This window comes from Amia ocellicauda, chromosome 21, assembly GCF_036373705.1.
Source record: "Amia ocellicauda isolate fAmiCal2 chromosome 21, fAmiCal2.hap1, whole genome shotgun sequence".
NCBI classification, from domain to species: Eukaryota; Metazoa; Chordata; class Actinopteri; order Amiiformes; family Amiidae; genus Amia; species Amia ocellicauda.
Window position 1 is genome coordinate 13,269,945 of NC_089870.1, and position 24,792 is coordinate 13,294,736.

Below are 24,792 nucleotides of genomic sequence, written 5' to 3' on the forward strand. Positions count from 1 at the left end.
AAAACAAAAGGTGTGCAAAAATAGTTGCATGTATATAATGTAGAGCAAAATAGATCAATATATATTTTAATTACTTGCCACCAGGTTTACTGTACACATCCTTCATTTGGTTATAACATGTATAATGTGTAACTCAAACGCTCCCAACTATATTTTGAAATTATATGTTTGTTCTCGTCCAAAATAAAGTTAGTCCAGTTATTTAACGAGTGTCGTTCATCTGGCTGGAATGGTAGAATAAGTGGCCAAAGGAGAGAAAAAAAGTGACAGTGCAGGCTTTAGGACCTAGTGAATTTCTTCAGCGAGGGAGAGAGTGGAGCTGGGGGAGAGGTTGGCAGTATAAGCATCTGGGCCTCAGCATCAGCATCATTTATAAGCTCCAGCAAGACAGCGGCAAAACTCAGAGGCGCAGTTGAAGTGCGGGTGTGCGGGCTTAGTCAGCAGACAAAAAAACAAGAAACAAAAAAGATTTTCTTATTCTCCCCCCCCCTAGTCGAAAACCGAAGAGGAACCAGAGAAGAAAAACAGTTGTCTTAAATCCCGGGATCCTTTTTTAAGGAGCCATGGATTACTTACAAAACCCCCAACCACTGATCCATCTGGCGCTGTGCATCTCAATAGGTTGGTACTTTGAGTATTTCCTCTGGAGCTGACTAGTCTGACCAATGTGGTGATCTGTTGAATTTAATACTGCTCTTTCGCCTAGAGAATAGCGATGAACACAACTTTATTTTAGTTACAGAGTACAAGTATTTTATATATCCACTAGATAAATATATATCACATTGCAATATATTGTTTATATGCAATTTATTTATCTGTATTTTTCTGTATATTTATATATTTGTATTATTGCAAGGTTCTTTGTAAAATGTATTGCAATTTTAATATAGATCTTTGAATGTAACTTGCTCAAGTTTTGAACAGCTCTGTTGTCTTTGTATTCTCCGCACAAAGTAGCATTGCATGCATTTAACTAATTCAAATAACTTAAAATCACAGAGAATAGAGGTTATATTGGAGGTTACATTATAATTCTGTAAGGTGGAGGCAATTTTATTTCTACATAATGCGTGACAGAAAAGAGACTAGGCTATAATTTAAAGTTAATTAAAAGGTAGCAAGGAAAACTGACAGGAAATCAAAATACGCACTCTTAGAATCAGGACCAGATTAAATAAAGCTCTGCATTCGCTGAACTAATAAGTTGTTATCACATACTTTAAATGTATTTATGCATTTGTCTATTTGTATGTATGTGTATGTAAGTATTTAGCTATTTTCTGTCTATTTTACTGGAGATTTAGATATAGGTAGATACACACAGACTTTTATATATATATATATATATATATATATATATATATATATACACACACACACACATGCACACACACTCAGCCAAATGACAGTATTCAAACATGTAAGTCTATACACTTAAACACATTATTGTATCTTTATCTATTGATTTTACCAAACAAATGAATTTCCCTGTGCGGACAGCACATTGTAATGGTCATTTTTATTTAGTTGAAACTTACATGTAGAGATATTATCGTTTTCAATAGCTCTGCTTTGCAATTACATTAAATTTAAATAAAAAACGACTAAATCACATTGAGTTGGGCAATGAATGTGGCATGTCACTTTATGAATAAAATCAAAATTAGATTATGATGTTAATAAGTATTTTATGGTATTAAATTAGGCATCGTGGTAATGTGTTCCACATGGTCTTGAGATCAGACTTGCACTTTCACACTACAAGTCATGTTTCCTGTGCTGTCAACTGATCTGATTCTTCAAACAGGCTGGGCTAAGTGAGCCAGTGAGTTGTGACTTGTTTTTCCAAATGTTGTATTTTTTCCGACTTTTCTATCGGTCCTGAGATCAAAGCGTTACTACACCGTACAATTAAGACCACAACTGCTATTCCGCCTAACACAGTCAATACATTACGATTTCTGATTGTGGATTGGCTGGAATGCAGCCTGTATAGTTACATAAAATGTAATCAACAAAAACAAAACACACACACAAACGCTTAAATTGGAAAAACACCTTTGAAAAAAGACTCATTGAAAAGTTATGCTATAATTCTACCCTGCAAAACGCGCCAATGAAATGCTAGTACCTGAAACGTTACGTCATTGCGTAAGTGTCGTTCCGAAGCGTGGCATAATATATCATTGCAACAAAGTTCACTTATGTGCAGAATCACAGAATTCCTTGATTCTACTAGGTCACATGTTTGTTGGACATTTACTAAGCTAGATTGGTTAACTGCAGTGTAATGTCCAGAATGCGTGTCGTTGCGCCTCCCTCAGCATCATTCTTTCCACTTTCTCTTTATAAAAAGTAATGCATTTCAAGTCATAACCACTTTGTATTATCAAATGCATTCAAAATAGATGATCACATCGTTTTTATACGAGTCTAATCTTTGATTCTGCTTTGAAGTGCACAGCATTTAAGGACGTGTTTGCATGCAGAAAACGCACGCCGCCAAGCCCTCTGGTTCTGTAGCTCTGGGGGTGTATAAATCAATTAGGGTAGGCAAATGTGTGCAAGGATTGCGTCCAAGACGTCTAAGTGAATGCCAGGTTTTTATCACTGGAAGGCTCAGTTACTCAGAGCAATTGTACACATGATGTTCTTTATTTTTTGGAATGCAACCAATTTCTCTCATCCATGAAAATATATTAGTGAAATAAAATAAACTACCTTAGGTAGGCGTGGTTGAACCCTATCTGCAATAACCCTCTTTAGGCATTTCTAATTTATTGAATGATTATCAATAGATATGATCATTTCTAGCATAATCCTTGATATAGCCACTGCTACAGTTTTGAGACATACATTGCACGATTTTCTGTAATGCGCAATTATGTTTCATTAAAAGTCAAACATAATTATACATTATAAAATGTTGTATTGATTTTGTTAATAATCCTAAACGGACCGATTTTGTGTGATATGGCCAGTGAGTGTTCAGCTGGGCTCCAATATTTGCCATTTGGTCTTTGTGTGAGTTGGGGCTTTCTGTTATATAATCTAGACAACAGTTCCCCTTGGAGAAAATCTCAGTGCATCGGAAAACAGCTACACTTCCTTTACTGACCAGCAGCTTTGACCAAACAGTTCACTCCCTAGACCACTTCAGACAGACCACCATATTCTGTTGTGGGTGGCAAATGGTTCAATGAATATTCCTGTGCTGGGTAGTGCCGTGTCTACTATGTGAGAATTGTGAAAATGTGACCATGACATTTTTCTTCAATGCTAGTATCAGTCACCCGCGGGTCTTGTGTGGGGTTTCTCTCTTGCCGCTGGTTTAAAGTGTTTGTCACAGAAATCACACCGAAATAACTGAAGTAACAGGGTTTGGAGTGTGATCAAACTGTTGAAAGGTGAAGGCCTCGGAGATCATGATTTTTGGTCCATACCAAGTTGTTGGCTTTCAACTGTGTAGTGATGTTTAGATTTTTGCTGGTCTTTTATATCAATTCATGTCAAATGCTATAAACCTTGCCTTCTGGATCTCTGCCATGTAGTTGTGATTAATGTTAGCCTTAGTACTTTTGACAGTGTGGGGAGTTACAGATCTGTATTTAACGCTGACTTTTATGTTGCTCTTGGCATAGATGTAGAATTTGTGACTCTGTTAAAGTCACTGAATGAAGATGTCCAGACATCTAAAACATGGCAAGTGTATGTGTTGTCCTAGCTCTGGAGGGAACTCGGGAACAGGTATGGGTGAACCCTGACTGCCATGCCCTGGTTCCAAGGAGCTGTCAGCTGCAAGACCTGTCCTGCTTTAGTGGGAACGGCCGATGCACATAACAACACAGCACTTGAATTCAATGTGCCTGCTTGCTGGATCTCTACTGGCCACTGAGAAATCATTTTTCCTGCTTCACTATGAACACACATGTACAGCTGGGATCACACATGCCCAGTCTTGAGCTATTTGTCTGCTTATTTAATAGTGACATAGCAGCACAGTGTAACTAAAGAGAAATGTGTGTTTGGCAGGTTGTGTACTACATGGTCAATTATGTAAAATGTTTTTTCATACAGCTCTGGAAAAATTAAGAGACCACTTAACATTGATTTCTGAACTTGGAGTGGTCTCTTAATTTTTTCCACATTTGTATACAAAAGGAACATGATGGTCCATGAAATCAGTTTAGTAATCCATCCATCTTTGAAATCACTTATCCTGGTGAGGGTTGTGGGGAAGCTGGAGCTGATCCCAGCAGGCACTGGGCACAAGGCAGGAATACACCCAGGACAGGACACCAGGCCATTGCTGGGCAACACAAACACACACACACACCTACAGCGTGGCCAATCAACCTAACTCACATGTCTTTGGACAGTGGGAGGAAACCAGAGTGCCCGGAGGAAACCACACAGACACAGGGAGAATATGCAAACTCCACACAGACAGGCACCCTGAGCCAGGACCCCTGGAGCTGTGGGGCAGCAACGCTAACCACCGTGCAACCGTGCTTCCGTGGTTTAGTAATATATCTCTAAAATGGTTTTATTTTGTATGTTATTCACTGCTTGCTTGATGATTTCCTATGCTCAGTAGGGGTAAAATGATTTCAGTGATGTATCTCCACTATCATGTTACTTCCTTCTGATGAGACGCAATCCACAACCCGAACACACAACTGCTCATACAGAGTACTTCTTTGTCATTTCAGTATACCTTTACATAATATTGTAATCAGATCACTCTTATGACAAGGCAGATTACCCACTCTGAATATGGATACCTGATTGCACAGTTTAATTGGCAGGATTTCTGAATCGAATTAGTGTCTGAAAAGGACTTGCAGTAAATTCACTGAAATTGCCTTAAAGCTCTGTTAACAGAAAAGATGAAACTGAACATTTTTGTTTTAAAATTCCGTGACGCAAATTATTTTCATTTTCTTGGTATTTTCGGAAGATTTCGATTTAATTTGAAAAAGATTTTCTGTTCCTGGGAGTCTGAAATTCAGATCAGATTGTTATTGAAGCGGTTTAGGTGCCTTGCCATGTGGTTGGCGGTGTTCGTACACACTGTGTTTGTACGTTTGTTCTTTGATACTGTAATGTGTGGCATTAAGGATGGTTTATATAACCTTAAGGCCAAAACCAACTGTTCTGAATTAGAAAAATGTTTTTCCTATAATCAGACTGTTGGCATTTGTTTATAATTTTATAAAATAAACTGTAAACTGCATATCTCAACAAATCTTCCCTGGCATTAGTATAAAACTGATTTACAAACCACAATATGTAAAATATTCATATAGCACTTCAGAACTATAATAATTCATTCGCATGGCCTCAGTCACATTTTATCTTCCTGTAAAGGACACTGTTATTTAGCTAATTATAATAAAAGCACATAAAACTTTTCTCACATCGTATTATTTGGAATGTGTTATTTGTGGTATATTATTCTGGAAGAGGAACAACAATATTTTACTTGAAATGCTTCAAGATCCAGACTATTATATCTACATTCCTTACATCTGTACAATGGTATTTTTTTGTTGTGGTGGCATAGTATTTTATCTTTATTAGTTTCTGACTTGCTTTTAGTGTGATTAAGAACCTATACAGTAGTAAAAACAAACCTGATTTCCATTTACTTATCTCTCTGTCTGATTTGAAAAGGAATCAGTACATGAGTAATGAATTTAAATTATAAGTAAATGGTTTTGGAATCTGGCCATTACACCAGAATGATTAAATCAGGAAAGCTGGATCAAGATGTTTTGTTTGTTTTGCTTTGCTTTTGAGACTTGCATATATCTGGGTTATACAGTGTTTGCTTTATGTTTGACCTGGAAACTTAAACAAAACAAAAAAATGTACATTACATTGAGTGTGGTGAAACGTGGACGTCACACAACTGTGACTGAGTACAACAAAATACTGCTTTGGTGTTTTTGGGTTATTTTCAGACACTGCAGGCCATGCTCTTTTCAGACCCGAAGTCACAGCGACAAAGCAATGAGACTTTCCTGTGAATCCTGTTTGGCTTATTTTGGAAGGGGCCTACCTTGAGAGGAGTTCATATAGAGTATACACTGTGACAAAACAAAGGGTTTTATAAACATTCATTATGCATAAGATAGTTTTCATATACATAACTGAGGGATCATGTGGCCTAAACATAATGTTTTTAGGAGCCAAATGAAACTTTCATCACCCAGACATGAAAGGTTTAATGTATCTCTTGCTCCACAGCTTAAGTCAACCCAGATTCAACAAGATGTCATAGGGCTGCTTTCCAAATCGGTGCAAGAGACAAGTGTCAATGTAAAATACTAAACCTATGATCATCTCTGAGGAAGGAAACTGATCCAGACAAATCTCAGAATATGTTGTGTAAAGGCAATCTGTGGTGACAAGACCAAGAGCTCTTGCTGGCCTTTTGTAACGTTAATAATAACCTATTGCGTGACCAAGGTTCAAAGCTTCCAGAAATCAGACACAATTAGTCTTCCTCAAGATCTCTGCTTCCTATTATGGAAAAGATTAGAACCAGATAAATGTATGATTCTAAGTTAATTCAAACCATTGGATAGATGAAAAAGATCATTGTGACACTGATACTATGAAACATTTTTTAAAAGACCATGTAATCCGCTGCTGTTGTTTAGTTCAGTTTTGTACATCCGCATATGTAATTGGTTAGAGCTCGTTCTATCACATTGTTCTGGCTCATTAGCCTAGACCTCTCATCCTCATCTATCTGTGTCTTTTGGGCCTCTTTCCCATTCCTGCGCTTGTTTTGGACCGGTGGTCGCGTTACGTGAATGGAGCCTTTTTTTCTGGTTTCACTCCAGTGGTGTCAGATCAAAGCCTGTGTTTGCGCCATGGGGCTCCAGTGTTAGCGTAAGCATGGTGCATTTGGTGCCAAAGGGATTAAAGCGCTGTGTTGAGCGGCTGGCTTTTGCAGGCTCGGTTCGTGCCAGAGACTAAATAAACTGCACCAGCAGGTGTGAAAAATGGGCTTTTCTGCTTCTCTGAAGTGAAGTCCGTTCCAGTTCACTGAGGAAAATGGTGCGTCTCAGCATTATTTTAAACCCAGCTCACAAGAGACGATTCCCCCTTTGTACTGACTTGATCTAACCACTAAGGTCATGCAATATTGGTATAATAATAGGGTCAAAGAGTACAACTACATAAAAATCAGTTGGGTGCTTAACAGGTGTCTTGATTACAGGCATGAAGCCCATATATGTCTTTCCATTTTCCTCTGCGTATCTAAAGCAGAGCTACATCAAATAACCTAATTTAATTTAAACTGCCATTTGTGACATACGCCTGAAAAACACACACAAATCCAGAGCAATTTCTCATGTGGGAGCTCACTCAGCACTACACCAAATTAACTTGCAGACTTAAGGAAACTGATTTATCTGCACTATTGGCTTAGCAGGCTTGCAAATCCTAGGTCATTGAATCTGTCGTAGTCATCTGAACTTCATTGGTTTTGGACAGGGCAGACTGGGACCAAGAAACGGCCCTGGACTTTTACCAAGGGGGGCGACAGCTGGTGAAGTCTATGTGTCCCAATAAAGGGGGTTTGCCGAAGTGTGGTTCTGGGTGCCAACGAAGTGCAGTCCGGGTGGGGGGGGGTTTAGGTTGGGGCTTGTGTTGGCGATGTACATTTCAGGGTGTCTACACGGGGAGACCGGCCCACCGATCTTAAAAATGGACTGGACTGGTCGATGAACAGTCCGTCTGTGGTTTAGGATCCAAGAAGAGTGCAGCCAGTTCTCTGTACTGTATCTCATCCCATGTATCTGATCTCAAAATTTCCATTTTATTTCTACTCGGTCACATTTAAATACTTAGAAGATAAAAGCCTTATTTTAAAGTTTGGTAAGGTATATAAGTGCTGTGTGACAAATCACAGTTCTGAGCCTGCCTGTTTAGGTAATGCATCAGAGCTGTTTAAAAGATACTGATGTTGTTTAGAAAGTTTTCAATATTGATTTATTGTGAAATAGTCTACCTAATGGTCTGTGTGAGTTTCCATGTGGGAGAAGGTCATATTTTACTTTGAATGAAATGAGCAGATATAGATATCAACTGTATTTAAATAACAACTGACTTTTATTTCTTATTTTTTCAGTGAATATCACAATTAATACATAAATTGAGGAAAATAATAGGAAGTCAAAGGGAAAACGATTATAAGAATATAACCCCTCAACAATATGTTTCTGAATGTCAAATCTCTTTTACTGATGGCCAGATACTACGAATATCCACTAATCTGAGAGTACACCCTCGGTGCCAGAAACCTTATTAGGAATTTTCAAAAACTTGAAAAAAAAGTTAACATGCGGTTAAAATGAGCCCAGTCTCTCATTCTGCATTTTGTGAGAGCTCTCTCTTTAATGCAGACTCTATAGTATGAGCAGGAAACGTACAGCAATCGCGGATCAGTCAGAAAGGTTCGCTGCAGGGACATCTGACCATGGTGATATCAAAATACTTTGAACATCTGGTACTTAAGCTGGACATGGAAATTGTATTCATAGCATGCTCTGATTAATAATTCAACTAGGGAAATTTTCAGGCAAAAAACGACCGGCCAAGAACATTTTCTGCAAATGTGCCATGACTGCGCAGTGCAATTACTCTGCCAGATAAACATGCTAAATTAATAAAATCCCCAATATGCATCTCATGTCGATGAAGATTACTTTTTGGAATAAGCTGTTAGATCAGTTAATTAAAGCTCGTAATCAAAATCCCTTATTATAATTTTCGAAGGAATCTGGCTTACCTTGCAGTTTGTCGATAAACATTGCAGGTCGGAATACTGGGCCTGAGGGAAATTGCGATGTTCTGTCCCGTATCACCAGTTTCAAGTTTTTTATTTATTTTTTAATAAAAAAATAGAATAATATGATATCTGTGCTTCTCCTTGATTATTAAACAAGCAGTAAAGTACTGAGAAAAGAATTTGCCAAGATTTGCAGTGACACTTGTCTCCTTTTCTCTGTAAGTGACCATAGAGCTATCATATATATTTTTTCACTTTCCAATAGTACCTTAAGTGGGATTTCTCAATGCTCTGCAAACAGTGCAATCTTTCTACACATGAAAGCAAAAAATAAGAACTTCTAAATCAATATTTTTAGAATAATACATTTCTCAGAAATCTCTTTAATTTGCTAAATGGAAAGAATTTGTCATCATTCCGGGTCATATAACATGTGTTGTAAAAAATAAAAACAGGTGCTTGAACGATAATGTACTTGCTTTGCACATGAAATCTATCACTTTGATTGATGCTCTTATATTTGCTTGAATTACAGTATTACATGAGGGTGATTTGTCACACAAAGAACCTCTTGTAATAAAAAATTGCAGTTTGTAAAAGGAACCAAATATCTCTGTAATGTTTAGTGTTATCAAGAAGTAATGGTTAAACTTAGCAGCAGTCCCAAAACATTTATTCTACTGTCCTACAGAGCCAATTCACAACCATATGTACAGAAATATTCCAGCCCTTGGGCCTTATGAGCTTTGCAGATTGGAAGCGGAAATGTGCTATTGACCACTTAATTACTGTATCGGAGTGGAAAACTTTATTTATGTATGTTGACAATATGTGAGGGAAGTGGTGATTTTGTGCAACATACTATGAAGTTAGGAACAGATTATTTGTATTTCCTCTGAATAGTTTAGCTCCTGTATTCAGCTGTTTTTCTCAAGAAATTAAATAAATGGAAACAATTGACACCACATAGCATTCAATTTCAAAATGAGTAGCAGCATCCTGAAAAGGGCAATTTTCTCACTCAAGTTTGCAATATTGTCAGGTCTTGTAACTTTATTGTGAGTAAATTAATTGACATATGTTTACAGAATATACAGCTCTGGAAACAATTAAGAGACCACTGCAAAATTATCAGTTTCTCTGGTTTTACTATTTATAGGTATGTGTTTGGGTAAAATGAACATTTTTTTGTTATTCTATAAACTACTGACAACATTTCCCCAAAATTCCAAATAAATTATATTGTCATTTAGAGCATTTATTTGCAGAAAATGACAACTGGTCAAAATTACAAAAAAGATGCAGTGTTGTCAGACCTCGAATAATGCAAAGAAAATAAGTTCATATTCATTTTTAAACAACACGATACTAATGTTTTAACTCTGGAAGAGTTCAGAAATCAATATTTGGTGGAATAACCCTGATTTTCAATCACAGCTTTAATGCGTCTTGAATGCTCTCCACCAGTCTTTCACATTGATGTTGTGTGACTTTGTGCCGCTCCTGTCACACAAATTCAAGCAACTCAGCTTTGTTGAATTCATGTTCCTCTTGATCACGTGCCAGAGGTTTTCAATGGGGTTCAGGTCTGGAGATTGCGCTAGCCATGACAGGGTCTTGATCTGTTGATCCTCCATCCACACCTTGATTGACCTGGCTGTGTGGCATGGAGCATTGTCCTGCTGGAAAAACCAATCCTCAGTGTTGGGGAACATTGTCAGAGCAGAAGGAAGCAAGTTTTCTTCCAGGACAACCTTGTACTTGGCTTGATTCATGTGTCCTTCACAAAGACAAATCTGCCCGATTCCAGCCTTGCTGAAGCATTCCCAGATCATCACCGATCCTCCACCAAATTTCACAGTGGGTGCGAGACACTGTGGCTTGTAGGCCTCTCCAGGTCTCCGTCTAACCATTAGACGACCAGGTGTTGGGCAAAGCTGAAAACTGGACTCATCAGAGAAGATGACCTTACTCTAGTCCTCTACGGTCCAATCCTTATGGTCTTTTGCAAACCTCAGCCCAGCTCTTCTTTGCTTCTCATTGATGAAGGGCTTTTTTCTAGCTTTGCACGACTTCAGCCCTGTCCCTAGGAGCCTGTTTCGAACCGTCCTCACCATGCGTTTCACCCCAGCTGCCGTTTGCCATACTTTTTGTAGGTCACTTGATGTCATCCTACGGTTGTTGAGTGACATTCAAATGAGTTGGCGGTCATCCCGGTCAGTGGGGAGTTGTTTTCGCCCTCTGCCGGTCTGTAGCTTTGTTGTCCCCAATGTCTGCTGCTTGACCTTATTCTTATGAACCGCTGTCTTTGAAGTTTTATGGATGGACGCAACCCGATGCAACCCGAGTAAAGCCAGAATTGAACCCTTCTTTTCCTCACTCAAAACTTTCCTTTTCAACTCTAATTTGTAAGAGTATGAATTTGAACTTTGACTTCAGGGTAGACAAGAAAGCAATTAATAGGCAAATTAGAGTTTTTATACTCATTGAAAGAAAATGGTCAAGCTTCCTAATTTGTTATTAAGACCATATTTGCTATCAGAAGGAAGGTAGACCTCTGTGGAGAGTTACTGTTGGTGCTGTGTTTGAGAAGTAGATTTGGCAAAGGTTATCTGTATCCTGGACTAAACAAATTAGATTTTGCAACTCGCTCCTAACCTTTACATGCATTTTGCTGCAAGATTTCACACAAATGCCAAAATAAACAGACCAAATACCATTCGTTTATGTGTTGCATTCCTTTGAAGTCTGGAACTGAAATTAAGTTCTCCTGTTCATTCCAATTAAGCTCTTAGCTCCATTATCTGTGAGTGTGGGAGAATGTGTAGTACCGTGTCTGTTTTCAATAAATCTGGTGTCACCTTCAGTTAAATCGCTTGTAAATCATGTTGAGGCTTTTGAGAAGCCAAAAGGCAAAGCAAAACATCCTCTTCCACACCCTTGTGGGCCTTTATGACCTGGAAAAGGAATAGTCTCTGGGATGGGGTGACTGGGTTTATGTAATGGACTAGTAGGACGTTGCTTTTATCTCTTAATCCAAGCCTGGCTGCAACCAATTACAAATACAATTCAATTATGATACTTAATTTTATAAAAATGCCAAAGCCTGACTGACTCATAATAATGGCTGTGGTAGGCTCAAAAACAAATAAGTTAGGATTTGTTCGAGGCACCACCAAGATTTGTGTTTTCACTGTAGTGTCTGTGGTGTGCTGCATTACCTAGATGCCTAAGGTTAAGCCTCTGTCAAATTAAAAGTGTATCATAAAGCAAAGATAAACAACATGCATATTCCTCAAGTTTGACAGCTGTAGTTAGACAGGAAAGAAATCACAAGATGTGTGTGGTTGGTAGAAAAAAAATCTGCATTTTAAATAAAGTGAATATAAGCCTCGGGAGATCAAGTTTCATTGCACTGTTACTTTTTTAATTATATTTTTTAATAAATTTCTTTTTTGTTTTTGCTTAATTCAAAAATGTTTTTTTCCCTCATGTCTCCTCTCAGAGAGCTCTTCACTTCAATGCTTGGGTTCAAGACAATCTGAAGTCACTATATTGGGATTTCTAAAGCATGATTAATCCAATACTTAGTTTCACACATCAATGAATTCCTCATATGGAATGGCCAACAAAATCATCAACTGTGAAAAAAAAAATCCTTTTGTGAGTATCATGTTGCCATTAAAAGCAAAACCCAGTCACAGTTTTCTTGTTTGTTTGTGTTTTAAGGGGACCTGGCTGTGAATCAAAAACAGATTCTTACACTGTTTCAATTAAAACAGTTAGCAATATATGAGCAATATGTTTAGTTTTAGTATAGTGATAGGAGCATGCCTTTGATCTCCATAATTGACCTGCTAAAGGCATAATTCATAGACAGCTGTCATTAATATTGGAATGTAATAATCCCTGACTAGGATCAAACATGCTGTTTGAATTCAAATACAGAATAGGTGATCTAATTAGGTTTTGATTAAGTATGTTTTTATGATGATTTGACTTAATATTTCATATCACTGTAACATAATCAAAATATATATTTTTTTTCAGTGGTCCTGGTTTAATTTTTAATCCTTCTTTAACTTCAATCCAGATCACACTAAACAGAAAAAGCTGCCCAGTTTAATCACAAAAATGTAAACTCTGATTTTAAGCGATCGAAGCATACATTTAAACCTTTGTCTCCCTGTTTTTCTAATCTGGGCATGCCTCAAGGAGATAAGGTTATGCAATTAAATACTTTACAAACTTCACTCTAAGCCCAAATTATAGCTATTGGTACATAATGGCAAGATTCAATAGCAAAGACTCCTCACTGGCAAGCCAACCTGGGTTAGTATGCACAGGAAATATCTGGCTGAAGAACAGAACTGTTTAATTCATGAATTTGACATAATCCCTTATATTACTGCCACAGTGTTTGGTTTCATTTTGGAAAAGCAATCCAATTCTTCATTAATATCCGACAGATGTTAATGCATTTTTTTTTTTGTAATGATTCACCTAATTAAACTTTTGATGTCTCAATTACCTACCTGTCAGATCTGAAGACCTAAGCTCTTCTTAGTTATTCCTTCACCAAATAGTAGTATAAAGCCTTGTTTAGGAACAGCATTTACATTTACTAATACTTAGATCTTTAATTTAAAATTTCTGCAGGGTTTTACAGTTCTGCCATTTGAATCTTAGGCTTTTGCCCAGGCTTCTTCAATTCACGTCGTGTTGCTCGGCTGGGGTCAGAGTTCAAATAGGGTTTGGGATGAATATGAGATCATCACTAAAGGTATGCTATTTACCCATCTGTCCTGTGGTATTCCGATCTCTACTGTGCCACCTCTGAGTGCCTCAGCAGTACAGTTAGTATTTTATTATAATGGTACAATGATATTCATAGTGTGAGGAGAGTCTGAGGGGTGATGTACGGTGAGTAAAGTGTGAACAACTGCCCCCATTTCAGTCGGCTGGCCCCCTGACTAAAAGGCCGGTCGCTTGGTTCTCTCTCACGCCTCACAAAATATTCCTTGCCCTGGAAGTCAGACTCTGCTCCATGGCAACCACAGTGCCATGCAGTCTGAAATGCATTCAAACCGCAGGCAGGGGAGAGGCCGTGTCACTTTAGGGCACAGAGGGGCTTGTTCTGGCCCCGGCACCCAGCAGGCAGCCCTGGCACAACCTGGATACAAATGTTTCAAGACATGTTTCCGTCAGCGTTTGGTTAAGTTGTGTCAGTGGCTTAAAATGGGATGCAGGGTGGCTCCAACTAGACTAAGTCTGACTTCCTGTAAAAACTGATTCCAAAAGGACCGATTAATCTGCTGGAAGGCTTCTGGCTTCCACAATCATGTTCAACAAATGTGCAGCTCAGAATACCTGCACTCATCTAAATAAAAAAAAAGGTGGCAAGGTGGAGGTGTGTGGCATAGATTTAGATTTTGAGTGGCTCTTGTTACCATTAAATAAGTCAACTCATGCTGAACTTTGAGCTTTTAATCTTTTGAACTTATAAATAAAGAACTCAAGGTGTGTACTCCTGTACTCTATCACCTACCCCCTACACAAATCTAGATGCAGTTACATGCTGTGTTAGTATCACTTCAATCATAGGAAGTGAACTCTGTGAACCAAGTTATCACCCAGTTTACTTCCCTCTTTAAAATACAACTCCAACAGCTTCCTGCACTCTTAAAAGGCACTCGCAGACACATTATCCTGGGATCAGAGAGTTGTAATGGAAATGACAGGCTAGTGAAGCTGGGCCAGGCTGATGAACAGCCAGACTGGATGTCCTCCTCAGCAGCTGTGTGTGTTGGAGTGGGGCAGACCCTGGGCAGGAACAGCACTGAACTCTGGGATTTAAACTGGCTTGTATGTAAACTGTGTCTGGTGACCACCTGCTAGTGGGAGAGCAGAGATCAAGGTTTTTTTAAGGGTCATTTTCCATGTTGCCAAATAACTGCGATATCGTCTACTGGAATGGAAAACATATATCATTTATCTGTAACTTAATAAATTAAAAGAGAAGTATTTTCTTCTGATGCTGGTAATCGCAGTAGACAAGCTGAGAAATCTATCACTTTTTTGTGTCAAGCTCATTCTTATGGAGAATACTATACCAAAGCTACAAGGAGGACACATTAGAGGTAGAGCCGTAACATTTCCCTCGTGTACTTATAACTACTGTGCTCTTCAGAAGACTAGCAATAGTTCCCTGATAACAAAACCAGTGCAATTTTAAGGAGCTTCTTTGGGGGGTAACAGGATACACTGAGATAGACCTGACAGACACCAATTTAAGTGTATTTTCAAACCAATGTATTGGTGGTTTTGTTTAGTTTATTTATTTAAATACAAATATTTGATTTCCTTTACGTCCATTCTGCCTCCTGCCTCCTGGGTGCCAGCTCACAAGATATATTCAGCAAAGAGTTTGTGTAGTTTTTCTGCATCACATTTTTGGCATGTGTGTCCACAGGCTAACGTACACACTGAGCAGAGATGGACACAGAGTGAATGCGGGGACTGTGACTTTCTCAATGGAGAGGAGAGCTGGAAGAGCTCCACAGAAAACATTAATCACTTGGCCTGCAGTCATTACTGCAGATGGGATGCACTTGTTTTGAGTCGTAGTGTTTGCAAACATGCTGGAAACCATTAGAGCTGGACTTCAGGGATTGGCAATCAGAGCTGCACATGAAGCCAAGAAATGTGCTCTGCACTGTCAGTGCAGCATGGAAGCAGTCAGGATATAGAGGATCTAATGTCAATATTCGTATAATAATACGATCATAATAAAATGCACCTGTACAGCACCTACATACAGCATTATATGGCAATTATATTTTAATGGTAGAAGGGTATTACGTTTAAGTGTTAAGTTTAGCATAATTCTACACATTCCACAAACCCTGGTCTATATAATTACTGTAAGTGGTTAATTACAATAAATTCAAAGTTTTAAGTGTTAACAGGTATAAGGATTGCAGTACTTTACAACCCTACAGGGCTCAAAGGGAGATGTAAGGATACGCTTGATGGCCACTTTGATTTTCACCCATTGGATTAATTTCAGTCCAGCTTTTAGTTTTGTGAAAAAGAATGATCACTTCAAAGGAATCCAAAGAACACAACATGATAAACATCTGACATTTAATACAAATAAAGTAACGGTGCATAAAGTATGCATTATAAAAATCAAGACATGCATAAATAAATTGATGGGTTTAGCGTTAATCAAAGGACTGCCCTATCTGGTTGATGTTTTGTGTTGTCATCCATTACATACTAGTCAGACACGGTCCCTTTCACTGTGTTGGCAAAGAAAGATGGTTGCTTCAGACAGGGCAGCAAGAAAGCTAAGATTTAAAACTAATTAGAGAAGGACACAAAAGGCAGTGTTTGGTGAGTTTGTATAACTGATATGATCTGAGTCCACACCAAGCAACTGTGCGTTCTTCATATACACTGACAGTGATAAAATATCCCTAAATGCATCATTTGTAGGAACTGTATAAAAGATGGTGTGACGACATGAGAGATTTGGAAATTAGTCACTTTGACATATGTTGTATTTTGCCTTTATTGTATTTACAGAAGTTTGTCATGCTTTGACAAGTTAGTGTTAACTGTAAGCTGCCCTGGGTAAGGGCATATGCTGAAAATTAATAACAATATTAATAATAATAATACAAAAAATTAAACCAGTAGGTGGTTTTAAGCAAACTGCCAGATCACCACTGTTTCAGCCTCCACACCCACTCTCTGTCTTTGGTCTTCTTATTCAGTTAAGGCGGTGGTGAAAACCCTGGGCTCTGCTGTTTTTCAACAACTTGGAAAAACACTAATTGGCTAAAAAACATAGTTTGATAATATAATTGGGGTACAACAAAATCCAGAATACCCTCCAGCCATCTGTTCACAGGGTTTCATTGCAAATATTAATTTAACGGATCGTTTAAGCGTTCTCATTTTTTTTTTTACTTCCTTCGCTTTAAAATGTCTTTAAACGAATGATCAAATGTCGTGAGTGTATTTCACTACATTGTTTTGCACTTCTAAAGTAGTGCTTTAAATCCCACGCAGCCGGTGCTGGAGTTGGCCAGTGTTGGAAGGGAAGTAATCTATTTCAGTATTTCAAAACCACTTCAAAAGCTGTTTTTCTCAAGACATTTCTTCTCACAATGTGACATCCCAGCTGAGACTAATCTAGTCACTTTCGTTAGTATTACAGGTTATTAAATACCTTTTTCATCTTTTATATAATCTTCGTTGGAAATTGGGTGTGGTTTACATCTGCCCTGAAATAATAAACAGATTAGGGCTTCTTTTTAGCAGGGATGTGTAATATAATGAAGTACTTCTAAACATGTCCCCATCTGTCACAATATGGCAAGGAACATCTCAATTGAACCTTCTTGCAGTTGTCAGTGGAGCCTGCTGTTGAAATCACAGATTGTGTTAATTGACTGAGAGGTTTGTGATGGTTATGTACTTAATAATGAGTGTGCCTGTTCTCTCAGTCCTTGAGAGTGTTGGCCAAAGTATGTCATTTTAAAATATCCAGTCTGAAAACTGTTCTCACGTGAACTGTCTTTGGGGAGTAGAAGTGGAAACCAGCGTGGCCTTCTGAAAACTGGCTGATCTGGGTAACCAGCCATAAAAACACAAAATCCCATTTATTAATTTGCTGTTTTTAAATAAATTGTGCTAATAAAGCTCCACTGCAGTAGCAATGTGACCGTATCTTATTGGCACAGCAGGGATTTCCAACAGCACACAGTCACTCACTTGTTCTGGAGACGTTTGATGCCAGCTTCGATTTGTACAGTGACGTAACAAACTTACATTTTCTCTTATAATTGTGATTCAAGCTGGGGATTTGGGCTGGTGTTGCAGTTGATGCTTGGGCAACGGCGGTATGTCATATGAGTGATGGATTAAGACCAGGGGTGCTGTCCATGCTGTTGCTGTCAGTTGCCCGTTGTCACTCTTCAGGGGGAGTACAACGGTTCTCTTTGTTGACTTGTGGGTGACTGCTCTTGACCTTTGAGACTATTCCTGTTTGACTCGTATAGATTGTCTGTAAGATTGTTCTGCTGAGGTCAGTGTCCTGCTTAAAATAAAGGCTGAACTGTTCTCTGTCTGCACACCCACAAGACAGTGACCTGGGGCTAGTTTGTGAAGGTGAGCAGCTGAAACAGCTATTTAAGTTCTCTCATTGTGCATCAAGTCTGTCCCTATGATATGGGACAGAAGGGAACTGAAAATACTTTTGAATTATTTCCCCATGTATGATGTTTTACAGTTATTGTACATTATAACACACAAAACAAAATGTAATGACCAATGTAGTTTTGACTTGTGTCCAGGATAATAGTAGTAGTAGATAATACACTTCAGCAGGTGCTTCCTATTTTAAAAGTGATTAAGTATTTGTAACCTTTTTATGATGTGGTGGGGGTTGGGGGGGATTGCAAGTTAGTAGGTACTTATCTAAGTGAGTGAACTGGCCGATATCATTACAGACCACAAGGGGTCCGGAATAGCCTTATTAGCCAACAAACATCTGTCCTTTTAATGATATTACATGTGCATGGCCTGTGTGTCATTTTGCCAAATTCCATACTAGGCCTTTTCCAGATTAAAATGTTCAAATTTGCCTGCTGCTGGGAGCTCTGAGCTAAGTCTTTGTGGGGTTTGTGGTTTCAGTGAGTGAAACACAAAAATTGGGACTTTCATAACTTACAAGGGCCTCTGTGAATTGTTGTCTTAGTAAGATGAGATTTATTTGAATGCACCTCATATAGGCTAAACTTTGGTAGCCTGCATACGTTTTTCCATTTTAGGGTTGGTTCCCTAATCCCCAACCTAATTAATTTTACTAAGTGTAAACAACAGTCAACTGAGGCATTTTGTAGAGATGGTTAATTAGATACAGCTGAAGTTATTAAAATACACTGCAGGTTTAGCAGCTAGAGTCTCTTAAAGGACTGTAATTAATCTGTAGGAGATTCTGCATCTTCTCAGAAACACAGGAAGAAATAATAATAAAAAACAGCAATTAAAAAGGCATTGAGACAGTACCACTTTTTGTGTTGTTATTAATATGTTAGATTTGCTGATAAAAAACAGGAAGCATGAGTTGGAAGTCACCATGCAGAGAGACCTCTCTAGTGCTTTAAAAGAGCGGAAATGAACAGGAAATTTGCTTTGCTATTGTCTCTAAGCATCAACATCTGGAATTATTTCTTTATGTATTAATCCACATTTTCTTAATTTGAACGTTGTCTGGAAAATTCCACTATTCCACCAAAATAGTGGGGAAAACAAAGTCCCACAGGAAGAGGTTTATCAGAACATTATTGGACAATTTAAATTAATTTGACATGAACCCTGAATAATGTCTTGCTTAATCACAGATGAGAGGTGTGGGACTGAGGTATACATTGAAAAAGGCCTTTGCTTTATAGTCCAAAGACAGATTAGTTATCTTACATATAAGCTCCTTCTCCTATGCCTTTTCTGAGACCAAAACTTTAGAGAGATTTCTCAGTATCCAATTCAACCAATTTTAGGTGTTTTTATGCTGCTTGCCAACACAGTTTCTCTCTCCTTCATTCTGTGTTGACATCCTAAGGCCTTTTCCACTACCATCGCACTGAGCTTGATTTCTAATGTGGAGTTTGACAGTGCCAGTGCAGTAAATGTACATCTTCATCAAAAACGCACCATCTTGCTGGACTGGAAAAGAGCCAGCAGCTACATATAAAATCCATGCATGCAGTTAGTAAATGCACAGTGCTGGAGTAGAGCTGAATCCCTGTTTCATACATCATTATTTCTTATTTGAGGATTTTGTAATGCAGCTGCATCAGCCAGAGGCCTAGCATATGGGACCCTGTAACTTGTAACTTGAACATGTATCACCATGTGATAGAAGTGCTTTATTTATCTGCTGATACCCCCAGCTGATTCACTAATTAAGAGAATTACATACTGAAACCCTTCTGGTAATGATTTACATTTCTGGTGGGTTGTGCAATGGAAACAACCCTGGTACATATGGTAGAATGCCTTCATGCCATGTCTTGTGTACACCGTGAAGAAGTATGCTTAGCAGCCCATGACTAATCAGTCTTATTTTTTTTCCATGGTATTCTTAGCAATTTTGCAAACATGAAAGAATAGTGTTGGAAATGTAGCATTTGAAATGCTTCATGGAGAGTTGGGAGGTGAGATTGTAGCATGCAACCGCAGTGATTGTACCACCCAGAGAATCTCTTTTGCAGAAGTATGATGTCATCTTGACTAGGCTATTACAGCATTTCTAGTCAGAGATTGGAATGCTCAAATAGGTAAGCATTTTAAATGTTGTATTGTTAGAGGCCCTCTTGTACATTTTATTTTGTTATTTCTGAACAGATACGCACACAAAGACAACTTTGTTATCGAATAAAAAGCAGCAACCAATTCAGAAGATGTCAGCCTTCAAGGTTTTGCAGTCACTGTCATTGTCAGACTGCAAGAGTTTCACCCTCTTCATGAAAAAGTAATCAGAAGCTGCATTCATAAGCTTAAGTACGTATTGTGGAGTAATTATATCATTATTTTCTGTTATTAAATACCTTTAGAGAGATGTCCCCTTTATGTCTTCTACATTGTGAAGTATGAGCTTTTGTCACTGTGGTGCAGTGCTGAATAATGAGGCCTTGATATTGTAAATCTTCACTCAGCGTTATTATTATAAAGACTCGACAGCCCACCTCATCCTGCTACTTGACATTGCTGTGCAAAATAGTGAAATGTCATTCTCATTTTAGCTGTCGGGTGGTCTTTTGTGGACAGATGGAAGTATTGCTTGGAGTGTTAGAGTGTGGTTACATACCAGATTGAGCTCTTTAGTTAGACATGCATTGAGTTAGACACACAGCCCTGACGCATGTTACCCGTCTGACACAGCTGGTCTTGAATCTGCAAGATTCAGCCTGCAAGGCTCATTCTGCCGTCCTAGTCAATGGCCTTTCAAAGGCCGGAGAGTGTCCTTCTTTTGATAATTTTTAAAGATAATGACATGCATACCTTTATTTTGCACTATAATTTTTTTGTTTCTGAAGAAACACTGGCTCCTGCCTCTTTAGGAGTTAGTGGCATCTTGTAAGTGCATTTTGTGTCTGGTTTTGTTTTAATCGTTTATCACTCTGACCTCTGTGCTCCTTTCCTGAATCTGTTGGGACAAGTTTGTGCCTTTAGGGGATTACATTTGTTATATGATAGGTGATAATCATATATATGTGGCTAGGTCAGCAAACTCCTATCTGTGTGACTAGAAAACCAGCATTTGATTTGGTTATGCTAGGGGTGGAATGCTGTTTGTGTTCTGGGGCAAAAAGTAGGCATTTTGTTTGAAGAGGTGTGAATGCATTGCTACAGTGTGAAATAAGAATCTGTGTAAACATGTAGTGGCTTTCCTGTTATAGGAAGAAAAATGACCATGTGCATATTGAAATACAATTCACATACTACATGCATCAGTCTCACATTCAATTTAAACCCTTATTGATTGCCAGCTATTTATTTTAGAACAGAAATCCCAAATCAAAACTAAGATTTCAGATTTGGATCCATGGGGTAATGAACTCCAAATCCATTTCCAGTCACAGAGAAGAATCGGACCGTTGTTGCTTGACAGGCTGTAGTGCAATATCAAGGCTTGTTTTTTGTTTTGTTTTTTAAGGAAAACTAGAAAATTAAAACTGATATAAATGTAACTGGTATGGTGGTAGTAGTCATTTTCTGTAGCATGCCCCCCTGTCTTCACTTTATTTGAAGGGGAAGTTTAGAACCTTGAACACTGTTGGTCATGAGCTTTAGGAATAGTTGCACTCAAAACGTTTGAAAAGTTCTCAAGGAGAATGTTCTTGGTTTATCCATGGTTAAACACTATATGGAAAACAGTACACCACATAAACATTATACATCTTCTGCTGATATTCTTTTGTTACTTTTCCAAAAATGATATCCTGTTGTGAGATCAGGCCCTTTCAATACCGTCCCAGTAATTAAAGCTAATGCAATTTTCTGGCCCTGTGGTACAACCCTAATAGGAGCAGTCTGTCTCAGCATGAGGGGCTGTTGTGCTTTAGCACTGAGCCACTGGTGGGTTTGTTATTGGAACATCAACAAGAGCTAGAGGTCACGTGATCCCAACCGGTCTAGACACAGTGAGAATTCGCAAACATGTTTGTGCACGGAATCAGAAAAAGGCTACATGTGAGTGCAAAGCATATATATATGGGAAGAGCCAATATAAATATGTTCTTGATTCTGTCAATATGCAGCGTCTTGCAGGGTGGCATACAGAATGTGCTGTTTTTTTTAAGGGCTTGGGTGCAGTAGCTATGGTAATCTGGTTTGTCCATCTGCTCACTTATATTACTGCTCTTTAAGGAAAACAACCAGTCATCCTTTATTCATCAGGTGTTTATTTCATTATGGGTGGAGATTATTTACACAAAACATGACTATTTAATTTTATGTGCAGCTAGGACGCATAATGAATTGGTGAAAACAGATAAAGGCATACTAGGTTATTTCATCACAATTACTGACATAGACTTGGGTAAACATGTTTTCTCTCAAAAACTGTCTGGCTTCATTGTGATAATGTATAATGCATGTTTTGGATTGAAATTATCAGTTGAAAGGTAAGGATTTGAATGGAGTGAATGTAAACATGCTATTATTTTTTAGTGCCAAATAATTGCCCAATTTGATATGTATTTTATAAATTGAATCTCAACTTGACTTAAAAAATAGATATATTCTGCATGTCAGTTGCTTCTCAGAAGGCACTTCACCATTTTAGCAATTGTTTGTGGCTTCCTGTATTTCAGTCTTTTATTCCTCATGATAGACAGGGCTTTTTTCACAGTTTCCAGTCTCTGAAAATGTTTGGGTTGAATTCAGGGAACCTGTATGCTTTGTAGTGTTAATAACTGCCAAGGGGGAGACTTACAGAGCTATAAATATCTGTCTGCATAGTAGGGAGATATGCACAGAGCGATGGGGAGATGTAGTCTGGAGACTAGCCAGGTTCCCTTCATCAGAACCTGCCAAACACGGTTCTTTTACAGTTACCTGTAACCCAACAATGTTGTAGGCTAATTGGGCAGGCCACTCCAAATTAGTTTTTTTTCTAGGGTTTAGTCATGGAGGCAGGGGCTGGGCAGCCTACAGCACTTCTTCTTCAACACCTTGTCATTAAAGATGCTTGAGGTGATTGTTATGGATGACATAACTGTTACTTTAGGATAAACAAAATGTGAGAAGGGATTGTTTGTGTCTTATACAGTGTGCTTGTGCATTAATCTTTTAAGGCCTAACTGATGGCTTCAAGACACGTTTCACCTTTACAGGGATGAGACTTTCAAGGAGTGTGGTTTCAGAAACCCATCTGTGACCGATCAACAGCAGGGCTGTGACTTTAAAGCAAACTTTTGTTAACTGTGCAAGTGTGTTTTACACATTTTAAGATATTTTTATTGTATGCAAGAAAACAAATAAGCCTGTTTATTCCATTTTAAGTTTTATGATCTGCAGTTTGTTATGTAAGCCAACACCATGTGCTGGATATTACAGTAGGAATCGTTTGTGATTTTCTGCCTCTGATGCATGTTTCCAACCAGATATATATATATATATATATATCTATATATGTATATATACGTATATATGTATATATATATGTATACGTATATATATATATATATATATATATATATATATATATATATATGTATATGTATATATATATATATATATTTACAACAACAACAACAACAGTGCAAAATGAATTTCCTATACATATAATAATAATATTTTTTAAAAGTTGAACATTACCAAAATGATGTAATACCATTTACAGAATCCTGTGGCTGGAGAAATCTTTTTATGAAACCACATTTAAAAAGCAATTATCCAAAAAATGCAATTAGATTTAAACAAGCATTTGTATTTAATTTTCTTTAAATGTAGCCATTGTATCCTTTATTATGGTTTAACTGCAGTTGCTTGCTAATATATATTATGTAATATGTTGTTTTATGCTTTTATGGTGTTTACCTTGGCTGATGCTATTTTTGCACAGATGAGAACAATAAACTAGACACAGAGAGTGAAATCAGTGACAGACTCTTCCATATCAGGTCAGCACGGCCCTTATTCTTCTTTCAATAAAAAGTGCCACTGCAGCTGCTGTCTGTTCTGAGGAGGACAGGCAGGTGAGACATGCATTTAACAGCGCCACATTATTTGGTATCTGAACTCAAGTAGGCGGTTATATTACATGTTGCATGTAGGCGGATAAAATAAAAAGATTGGAAAAAAAGAAAACCAAATTGTTTCTGTGCAATATATAAATGTGGCCAATGCAATTAACACAGTGTCCTGATGTCGTATAGCACCTACATGGGGAGTTGGTGCTGAGGTGTGGGCAGGCCATCCAGTTCATTCAGTCTTGCTGATCTTTTATTTTCCTGTCAGTCCTGAACAATCAGTATGGCTCCACATTGACAAGAGCATCTCTGGTCTCATGGCTGAGAACTATGTAGTCCCAGACCTCACATGGCGCTGTGTTTGTCTTTTCAGTGACCAGTGTCAGTCAAGGCCTGATGGACAGATCAGCTGATGCCAGATTCCCTTCCGACTTCTTTCCTCATCGCTGGAATCCAGCAGAAGCCGACAGGCCCTCTCTCCAAGGTAAGCTTTATGGGAATTACTGTTGTCTGCAGGGCAGCCATTTCCTTTGCCTGGGCAGATATGCAGCCTGATACCAACAAAAGAAGATAGCTATTGCGGGGAGTGTTTTTATTTGTTGTTTTTACTGATTCCCTTTGCTGAATGTTTCTTTCTCCTCATGAACTTTCTCCTCATGACAGTCATTTGGAGTAACAATAAAATCAAATCTAATTATACTACCTTCCAAT

At 38.2% G+C, this 24,792-nt stretch overlaps 1 protein-coding gene across 1 annotated transcript in view; it reads left to right on the top strand.

Annotated features, from left to right (window-relative positions):
* The first annotated feature begins 398 nt into the window (after positions 1 to 398).
* Positions 399 to 24,792, top strand: part of ltk (leukocyte receptor tyrosine kinase) — a 55,848-nt gene continuing 31,454 nt past the window's right edge. The window contains exons 1-2 of the mRNA XM_066694501.1: positions 399 to 621; positions 24,455 to 24,565. Of these exons, the coding sequence (XP_066550598.1) occupies positions 564 to 621; positions 24,455 to 24,565 (169 nt within the window). The 5' untranslated portion in view covers positions 399 to 563. The remainder of the gene's footprint in view (positions 622 to 24,454; positions 24,566 to 24,792) is intronic.